Source organism: Sycon ciliatum, chromosome 10 (assembly GCF_964019385.1).
Source record: "Sycon ciliatum chromosome 10, ocSycCili1.1, whole genome shotgun sequence".
In the NCBI taxonomy this organism is placed as follows: Eukaryota; Metazoa; Porifera; class Calcarea; order Leucosolenida; family Sycettidae; genus Sycon; species Sycon ciliatum.
The window spans coordinates 19,290,083-19,300,920 of NC_088652.1; the positions used below are offsets into that span (position 1 = coordinate 19,290,083).

At 46.5% G+C, this 10,838-nt stretch overlaps 1 protein-coding gene across 1 annotated transcript; it reads right to left on the reverse strand.

The window, feature by feature from the left end:
• Window positions 1-8,635: 8,635 nt before the first annotated feature.
• LOC135826723 (uncharacterized protein K02A2.6-like) lies at window positions 8,636-10,363 on the reverse strand. The gene has a single exon (XM_065339324.1). It carries the CDS (start codon window positions 10,361-10,363, stop codon window positions 8,636-8,638), a length of 1,728 nt encoding a protein of 575 aa, XP_065195396.1.
• Window positions 10,364-10,838: the final 475 nt, after the last annotated feature.

The following is a 10,838-nucleotide window of genomic DNA, read 5'->3' on the forward strand; positions in this document are numbered from 1 at the left end:
TCAAAAAGCGACAATTTCTCACCTTTCTGCCCGTTCGAAGCTCAAGAACTGACCATCGCCACCCTGATCTTGTTGTTTAGCTGGATATAGGGAAGTGCACGAAGAAAAAATGCCACATTTCAATAAACAACTTGCCAAGGGCTGCTGAAAGCTGAAATCAAGCTATCTCGAAGTTTTGGGCCTTTTTGCCCGTGATTCTTCACTTTGCGACTAAACGATTCACAGCAGTGCCAAAATTTTGGCGTAACCGAATACGGGTGCCAGCGGCCTACAAGCAAACCAAAAATCAAATCAATGCGACCACTCGCGTCACAGCTGGGTCATGGTACAGAGAGGTACGTTGAAAGTGATACGTGGGCACAAATGGTCAAAAAGCGACAATTTCTCACCTTTCTGCCCGTTCGAAGCTCAAGAACTGACCATCGCCACCCTGATGTTGTTGTTTAGCTGGACATAGGGAAGTGCACGAAGAAAAAATGCCACATTTCAATAAACAACTTGGCCAGGGCTGCTCAAAGCTGAAATCAAGCTACCTCGAAGTTTTGGGCCTTTTTGCCCGTGATTCTTCACTTTGCGACTAAACGATTCACAGCAGTGCCAAAATTTTGGCGTCACCGAATACGGGTGCCAGCGGCCTACAAGCAAACCAAAAATCAAATCAATGCGACCACTCGCGTCACAGCTGGGTCATGTTATAGAGAGGTACGTTGAAAGTGACACGTGGGCACAAATGGTCAAAAAGCGACAATTTCTCACCTTTCTGCCCGTTCGAAGCTCAAGAACTGACCATCGCCACCCTGATCTTGTTGTTTAGCTGGATATAGGGAAGTGCACGAAGAAAAAATGCCACATTTCAATAAACAACTTGCCCAGGGCTGCTCAAAGCTGAAATCAAGCTATCTCGAAGTTTTGGGCCTTTTTGCCCGTGATTCTTCACTTTGCGACTAAACTATTCACAGCAGTGCCAATATTTTGGCGTCACTGAATACGGGTGCCAGTGGCCTACAAGCACACCAAAAATCAAATCAATGCGACCACTCACGTCACAGCTGGGTCATGTTACAGAGAGGTACGTTGAAAGTGACACGTGGGCACAAATGGTCAAAAAGCGACAATTTCTCACCTTTCTGCCCGTTCGAAGCTCAAGAACTGACCATCGCCACCCTGATCTTGTTGTTTAGCTGGACATAGGGAAGTGCACGAAGACAAAATGCCACATTTCAATAAACAACTTGCCCAGGGCTGCTCAAAGCTGAAATCAAGCTATCTCGAAGTTTTGGGCCTTTTTGCCCGTGATTCTTAACTTTGCGACTAAACCATTCACAGCAGTGCCAAAATGATTGCGTCACTGAATACGGGTGCCAGCGGCCTACAAGCAAACCAAAAATCAAATCAATGCGACCACTCGCGTCACAGCTGGGTCATGTTACAGAGAGGTACGTTGAAAGTGACACGTGGGCACAAATGGTCAAAAAGCGACAATTTCTCACCTTTCTGCCCGTTCGAAGCTCAAGAACTGACCATCGCTACCCTGGTCTTGTTGTTGAGCTGGACATAGGGAAGTGCACAAAGAAAAAATGACACATTTCAATAAACAACTTGCCCAGGGCTGCTGAAAGCTGAAATCAAGCTATCTCGAAGTTTTGGGCCTTTTTGCCCGTGATTCTTTACTTTGCAACTAAACTATTCACAGCAGTGCCAAAATGTTGGCGTCACTGAATGCGGGTGCCAGCGGCCTACACGCTAACCAAAAATCAAATCAATGCGACTATTTACATCACAGCTAGGTCATGTTATAGAGAGGTACGTTGAAAGTGACACGTGGGCACAAATGGTCAAAAAGCGACACTTTCTCTCCTTTCTGCCCGTTCGAAGCTCAAGAACTGGCCATCGCCACCCTGATCTTGTTGTCTAGCTGGACATAGGGAAGTGCACGAAGAAAAAATGCCACATTTCAATAGACAACTTGCCCAGCGCTGCTGAAAGCTGAAATCAAGCTATCTTGAAGTTTTGGGCCTTTTTGCCCGTGATTCTTCACTTTGCGACTAAACGATTCACAGCGGTGCCAAAATTTTGACGTCACTGAATACGGGTGCCACCGGCCTACGAGCAAACCAAAAATCAAATCTATGCGACCACTCACGTCACAGCTGGGTCATGTTATAGAGAGGTACGTTGAAAGTGACACGTGGGCACAAATGGTCAAAAAGCGACAATATCTCACCTTTCTGCCCGTTCGAAGCTCAAGAATTGACCATCGCCACCCTGATCTTGTTGTTTAGCTGGACATAGGGAAGTGCACGAAGATAAAATGCCACATTTCCATCAAGAACTTGCCCAGGGCTGCTCAAAGCTGAAATCAAGCTATCTCGAAGTTTTGGGACTTTTTGCCCGTGATTCTTCACTTTGCGACTAAACGATTCACAGCAGCGCCAAAATGTTGGCGTCACTGAATACGGGTTCCAGCGGCCTACAAGCAAACCAAAAATCAAATCAATACGACCACTCACGTCTCAGCTGGGTCATGTTATAGAGAGGTACGTTGAAAGTGACACGTGGGCACAAATGGTCAAAAACCGACAATTTCTCACCTTACTGCCCGTTCGAAGCTCAAGAACTGACAATCGCCACCCTGATCTTGTTGTTTAGCTGGACATAGGGAATTTCACGAAGAAAAAATGCCACATTTCAATAAACAACTTGCCCAGGGCTACTGAAAGCTGAAATCAAGCTATCTCGAAATTTTGGGCCCTTTTGCCCGTGATTCTTCACTTTTAGACTAAACTATTCACAGCAGTGCCAACATTTTGGTGTCACTGAATACGGGTGCCAGCGGCCTCCAAGCAAACCAAAAATGAAATCAATGCGACCACTCACGTCACAGCTGGGTCATGTTATAGAGAGGTACGTTGAAAGTGACACGTGGGCACAAATGGTCAAAAAGCTACACTTTCTCACCTTTCTGCCCTTTCGAAGCTCAAGAACTGGCCATCGCCACCCTGATCTTGTTGTCTAGCTGGACATAGGGAAGTGCACGAAGAAAAAATGCCACATTTCAATAGACAACTTGCCCAGCGCTGCTGAAAGCTGAAATCAAGCTATCTTGAAGTTTTGGGCCTTTTTGCCCGTGATTCTTCACTTTGCGACTAAACTTTTCACACCAGTGCCAACATTTTGGCGTCACTGAATACGGGTGCCAGCGGCCTACAAGCAAACTAAAAATGAAATCAATGCGACCACTCACATCACAGCTGGGTCATGTTATAGAGAGGTACGTTGAAAGTGACACGAGGGCACAAATGGTCAAAAAGCGACAATTTCTCACCTTTCTGCCCGTTCGAAGCTCAAGAACTGACCATCGCCACCCTGATCTTGTTGTTTAGGTGGACATAGGGAAGTGCACGAAGAAAAAATGCCACCTTTCAATAAACAGCTTGCCCAGGGCTGCTCAAAGCTGAAATCAAGCTATTTCGTAGTTTTGGGCCTTTTTGCTAGTGATTCTTCACTTTGCGACTAAACGATTCACAGCAGTGCCAAAATTTTGGCGTCACTGAATACGGGTGCCAGCGGCCTACAAGCAAACCAAAAATCAAATCAATGCGACCACTCACGTCACAGCTGGGTCATGTTATAGAGAGGTACGTTGAAAGTGACACGTGGGCACAAATGGTCAAAAAGCGACAATTTCTCACCTTTCTGCCCGTTCGAAGCTCAAGAACTGACCATCGCTACCCTGGTCTTGTTGTTGAGCTGGACATAGGGAAGTGCACAAAGAAAAAATGACACATTTCAATAAACAACTTGCCCAGGGCTGCTGAAAGCTGAAATCAAGCTATCTCGAAGTTTTGGGCCTTTTTGCCCGTGATTCTTTACTTTGCAACTAAACTATTCACAGCAGTGCCAAAATGTTGGCGTCACTGAATGCGGGTGCCAGCGGCCTACACGCTAACCAAAAATCAAATCAATGCGACTATTTACATCACAGCTAGGTCATGTTATAGAGAGGTACGTTGAAAATGACACGTGGGCACAAATGGTCAAAAAGCGACACTTTCTCTCCTTTCTGCCCGTTCGAAGCTCAAGAACTGGCCATCGCCACCCTGATCTTGTTGTCTAGCTGGACATAGGGAAGTGCACGAAGAAAAAATGCCACATTTCAATAGACAACTTGCCCAGCGCTGCTGAAAGCTGAAATCAAGCTATCTCGAAGTTTTGGGCCTTTTTGCCCGTGATTCTTCACTTTGCGACTAAAGGATTCGCAGCAGTGCCAAAATTTTGGCGTCACTGAATACGGGTGCCAGCGGCCTACAAGCAATCCAAAAATCAAATCAATGCGACCACTCACGTCACAGCTGGGTCATGTTACAGATAGGTACGTTGAAAGTGACACGTGGGCACAAATGGTCAAACAGCGACAATTTCTCACCTTTCTGCCCGTTCGAAGCTGAAGAACTGACCATCGCCACCCTGATCTTGTTGTTTAGCTGGACATAGGGAAGTACGCGAAGAAAAAATGCCACATTTCAATAAAAAACTTGCCCAGGGATGCTCAAAGCTGAAATCAAGCTATCTCGAAGTTTTGGGCCTTTTTGCCCGTGATTCTTCACTTTGCGGCTAAACTATTCACAGCAGTGCCAAAATTTTGGCGTCATTGAATACGGGTGCCAGCGGCCTACAAGCAAACCAAAAATCAAATCAATGCGACCACGCACGTCACAGCTGGGTCATGTTATAGAGAGGTACGTAGAAAGTGACACGTGGCACAAATGGTCAAAAAGCGACAATTTCTCACCTTTAAGCCCGTTCGAAGCTCAAGAACTGACCATCGCCACCCTGATCTTGTTGTTTAGGTGGACATAGGGAAGTGCACGAAGAACAAATGCCACATTTCAATAAACAACTTGCCCAGGGCTGCTCAAAGCTGAAATCAAGCTATCTCGAAGTTTTGGGCCTTTTTGCCCGTGAATCTTCACTTTGCGGCTAAACTATTCACAGCAGTGCCAACATTTAGTCGTCACTGAACACGGGTGCCAGCGGCCTACAAGCAAACCAAAAATGAAATCAATGCGACCACTCACATCACAGCTGGGTCATGTTATAGAGAGGTACGTTGAAAGTGACACGTGGGCACAAATGGTCAAAAAGCGACAATTTCTCACCTTTCTGCCCGTTCGAAGCTCAAGAACTGACCATCGCTACCCTGGTCTTGTTGTTGAGCTGGACATAGGGAAGTGCACAAAGAAAAAATGACACATTTCAATAAACAACTTGCCCAGGGCTGCTGAAAGCTGAAATCAAGCTATCTCGAAGTTTTGGGCCTTTTTGCCCGTGATTCTTTACTTTGCAACTAAACTATTCACAGCAGTGCCAAAATGTTGGCGTCACTGAATGCGGGTGCCAGCGGCCTACACGCTAACCAAAAATCAAATCAATGCGACTATTTACATCACAGCTAGGTCATGTTATAGAGAGGTACGTTGAAAGTGACACGTGGGCACAAATGGTCAAAAAGCGACACTTTCTCTCCTTTCTGCCCGTTCGAAGCTCAAGAACTGGCCATCGCCACCCTGATCTTGTTGTCTAGCTGGACATAGGGAAGTGCACGAAGAAAAAATGCCACATTTCAATAGACAACTTGCCCAGCGCTGCTGAAAGCTGAAATCAAGCTATCTTGAAGTTTTGGGCCTTTTTGCCCGTGATTCTTCACTTTGCGACTAAACGATTCACAGCGGTGCCAAAATTTTGACGTCACTGAATACGGGTGCCACCGGCCTACGAGCAAACCAAAAATCAAATCTATGCGACCACTCACGTCACAGCTGGGTCATGTTATAGAGAGGTACGTTGAAAGTGACACGTGGGCACAAATGGTCAAAAAGCGACAATATCTCACCTTTCTGCCCGTTCGAAGCTCAAGAATTGACCATCGCCACCCTGATCTTGTTGTTTAGCTGGACATAGGGAAGTGCACGAAGATAAAATGCCACATTTCCATCAAGAACTTGCCCAGGGCTGCTCAAAGCTGAAATCAAGCTATCTCGAAGTTTTGGGACTTTTTGCCCGTGATTCTTCACTTTGCGACTAAACGATTCACAGCAGCGCCAAAATGTTGGCGTCACTGAATACGGGTTCCAGCGGCCTACAAGCAAACCAAAAATCAAATCAATACGACCACTCACGTCTCAGCTGGGTCATGTTATAGAGAGGTACGTTGAAAGTGACACGTGGGCACAAATGGTCAAAAACCGACAATTTCTCACCTTACTGCCCGTTCGAAGCTCAAGAACTGACAATCGCCACCCTGATCTTGTTGTTTAGCTGGACATAGGGAATTTCACGAAGAAAAAATGCCACATTTCAATAAACAACTTGCCCAGGGCTACTGAAAGCTGAAATCAAGCTATCTCGAAATTTTGGGCCCTTTTGCCCGTGATTCTTCACTTTTAGACTAAACTATTCACAGCAGTGCCAACATTTTGGTGTCACTGAATACGGGTGCCAGCGGCCTCCAAGCAAACCAAAAATGAAATCAATGCGACCACTCACGTCACAGCTGGGTCATGTTATAGAGAGGTACGTTGAAAGTGACACGTGGGCACAAATGGTCAAAAAGCTACACTTTCTCACCTTTCTGCCCTTTCGAAGCTCAAGAACTGGCCATCGCCACCCTGATCTTGTTGTCTAGCTGGACATAGGGAAGTGCACGAAGAAAAAATGCCACATTTCAATAGACAACTTGCCCAGCGCTGCTGAAAGCTGAAATCAAGCTATCTTGAAGTTTTGGGCCTTTTTGCCCGTGATTCTTCACTTTGCGACTAAACGATTCACAGCGGTGCCAAAATTTTGACGTCACTGAATACGGGTGCCACCGGCCTACGAGCAAACCAAAAATCAAATCTATGCGACCACTCACGTCACAGCTGGGTCATGTTATAGAGAGGTACGTTGAAAGTGACACGTGGGCACAAATGGTCAAAAAGCGACAATATCTCACCTTTCTGCCCGTTCGAAGCTCAAGAATTGACCATCGACACCCTGATCTTGTTGTTTAGCTGGACATAGGGAAGTGCACGAAGATAAAATGCCACATTTCCATCAAGAACTTGCCCAGGGCTGCTCAAAGCTGAAATCAAGCTATCTCGAAGTTTTGGGACTTTTTGCCCGTGATTCTTCACTTTGCGACTAAACGATTCACAGCAGCGCCAAAATGTTGGCGTCACTGAATACGGGTTCCAGCGGCCTACAAGCAAACCAAAAATGAAATCAATGCGACCACTCACGTCTCAGCTGGGTCATGTTATAGAGAGGTACGTTGAAAGTGACACGTGGGCACAAATGGTCAAAAACCGACAATTTCTCACCTTACTGCCCGTTCGAAGCTCAAGAACTGACAATCGCCACCCTGATCTTGTTGTTTAGCTGGACATAGGGAATTTCACGAAGAAAAAATGCCACATTTCAATAAACAACTTGCCCAGGGCTACTGAAAGCTGAAATCAAGCTATCTCGAAATTTTGGGCCCTTTTGCCCGTGATTCTTCACTTTTAGACTAAACTATTCACAGCAGTGCCAACATTTTGGTGTCACTGAATACGGGTGCCAGCGGCCTCCAAGCAAACCAAAAATGAAATCAATGCGACCACTCACGTCACAGCTGGGTCATGTTATAGAGAGGTACGTTGAAAGTGACACGTGGGCACAAATGGTCAAAAAGCTACACTTTCTCACCTTTCTGCCCTTTCGAAGCTCAAGAACTGGCCATCGCCACCCTGATCTTGTTGTCTAGCTGGACATAGGGAAGTGCACGAAGAAAAAATGCCACATTTCAATAGACAACTTGCCCAGCGCTGCTGAAAGCTGAAATCAAGCTATCTCGAAGTTTTGGGACTTTTTGCCCGTGATTCTTCACTTTGCGACTAAACGATTAACAGCAGTGCCAAAATTTTGGCGTCACTGGATACGGGTGCCAGCGGCCTACAAGCAAACCAAAAATCAAATCAATGCGACCACTCACGTCACAGCTGGGTTATGTTATAGAGAGGTACGTTGAAAGTGACACGTGGGCACAAATGGTCAAAAAGCGACAATTTCTCACCTTTCTGCCCGTTTGAAGCTCAAGAACTGACCATCGCTGTATGGTCCCTGCCTAGACCATACAATGATCTAATCATGCAGTTTATACACACACGTAACTGGCTCACTCTGACTTGCTCTGAAGCTCGGAATGTAATTATCTTCAACCAGACTCAGCTGCAGCAAGAGAAGACTGCCTCCGAACATCCCAAAACCAACCTCACACGAGCATGCATCTCTAGTGCGCATGCTCGTGAGAAGTCATAATAATATGACTTGACTGAGGGACACAACAATTCCCCCACCACTAGAAAAAGACGAACATGGAAAACAGTAATAAGAGTGGTTCAAATACGTATGGATGGCTACTATGCGAGTGTCTGATCTGCAACCAATTATGTCATCATTCGCTATAGAATTATAACCGATACCCATGGCTGACATAGTAACTATTCATGTATTTATGACGGCTAATACCTATAATTATTTGAACTATTTACAGAAACAAGGTTTGTATACACATTATAATACAGTTCATGACCACTGCAGTAACTGGAAACCACTACTTGGCTTGAGTGCGGTACCGTTCAGGTATGACAACCTGGCGGCCGGACCGGGTCGTACTAGTGTTCTGACCAGGTGTCGATGGTGTCGGCATTCTAGACTCAGACTCACTATCCGTAGGTATTGTCATGGTTGTTGGTGTAGGGCTGACTGTTGACTGACTTGACGGTTGTTTCTCAGCGGTAGTAGGACTTGAACTTGAAACTGTACCGGTAGAAGAAACACTGGGACCAGTATCAGCGGATGACGATGGAGCCTGATGCGTCGATTTAGGGGGAGCTTCAGCCACATCCTCCCTCACAAACTCAGACAAAGGAACTGAACGTGCTCTCAACTGGTTGCGATGACGCTTCCACAAAGCATCCTGAACTTGAACTTGGTAGTTGACTGGACTGATGACTGACACGATGCGACCTGGGACCCACTTTGAACCATAAGAGCCAAAATTTAGAGTGAACACAGCGTCGCCTGGTTGGAATTCTGGGGTCTTGTTCATGTTGCGTTCGTAAGAGTCAACAGACGGTTTGGCGGTCTGTTTTAGCGTGTCAAAACGGGTACATGGTTGACGCATCATAAGCATCTCAGCTGGTGACTTGTTGTTTGCTGAAGGGGTTGTACGATGTGACAGGAGGAAGCGTTGTAGCGTAGCGTGTAGGTCACCCTGCGTACCCATGGCTTTCAATTTTGACTTGAAAACCCCAACATAGCGTTCTGCTAACCCGTTGGTTGCCGGATGTCCAGGAGCGGAACAAGTGTGTCGAATGCCATTCTTGTGTAGGAATGATTGAAATTCTTCACTCGTGAATTGTGAGCCGTTGTCCGATACGATGTGATGTGGTAGGCCAAACAAAGCGAAGACACGGCGTAAAGCAGCGATAGTAGTAGCGGACGTTGCACGGTCCATAGGAACAATATCCAGAAATCGAGAATATGAATCAACAATGACAAGAAACATCTTGCCCATGAAAGGACCGGCGTAATCAATATGTAAGCGTTGCCAAGGTCCCGTCGGCCATGACCAGCTACCAAACTCCTTCGCTGGCAGGCGTGCTTCAGCTTGGCATTCCGGACACTGAGCGCAAACCTGCTCCAAATCTCTGTCGATACGAGGCCACCACATGTAGCGACGTGCCAAGCGTTTCATACGAACTACACCTGTGTGTTCATAGTGAAGATCGTTCAGCAAGAACTCACGTAATGATTCTGGAACAATGACACGATCGTTCCAAAGAAGGATATTGTCAGACACAGACAACTCCCAGCGCTTCGCAAAGTACGGCTGTAGAGTTTGATCAATGGTTTCCGGCCACCCATTCAGTACATGGTGCCAAACTGTCTTCAGTATAGGATCCCGTTGCGTTTCGGTAGCAACTGTGTCCGCATTAATGACTTCGCTTTCAATGAATAGTACCTGTTCATCAGCTACCTCGTCGGAGCAGGGAGCGCCAGGACCAGGTTGGCGCGACATGAAATCAGCGAATGGGTTTTGGCGCCCTGGGATGTGCTTGATAGAGTAGTCGTATGCCGCTAGGGCCAACTTCCATTTCTTGAGTCTCGGTGACACCAAGTACGGAACGCCGTCTGTACACCCAAGCAGTTTAACAAGCGGCTGGTGGTCTGTTTCGAAAATGAACTTGCGACCGAGAAGGTACTGGCGGAAAGTAGTAGCTCCGAACACCACGGCAAGCGCCTCTCGCTCGATGTTAGAGTACTTCCTCCGCGTCATCGAAATTTTCGCAGTTTGACTTTTGACATAAAACGGGGTATTTACTCACCAGCACTCGTATCAGAGGCAAGGAATCGGACATAGGCGATAGTCATCAGTATAGGGTGACGGCAAAGTTCTATTTCCTGTTATTGGCATCTGAAATTTTTGAACTAGACGCAATTTCTTCGCTGATGTCGCTGCGATGGTAATTTCAACTCGCTGAGATCAGTCAGGCGTTGCAGGCTGCACATTTCTCGTGCTTATGGCCATTCACTCGAGCCTCATCACTGTTTTACCTTAGCTGGGGTGAGAATGACTTCGTGGAACAAGTAGCAGCGCTCGGAGAAACATCGAGGGGTCAGCAAGCTAAATGCATGCAACGGCGATAAAATTTGTTCCTCTGGCTGAGACACTCAGTACATGATTTTACCTGCAAGAGCCGTGTACTACGGTGTAGACTCTACACGAAGTGCTAGTGACGATGCACGCGCAG

Coding starts and splice junctions, on each gene's coding strand:
- LOC135826723 (XM_065339324.1), bottom strand. CDS start 10,363: ATGACGCGGAGGAAGTACTCTAACATCGAGCGAGAGGCGCTTGCCGTG.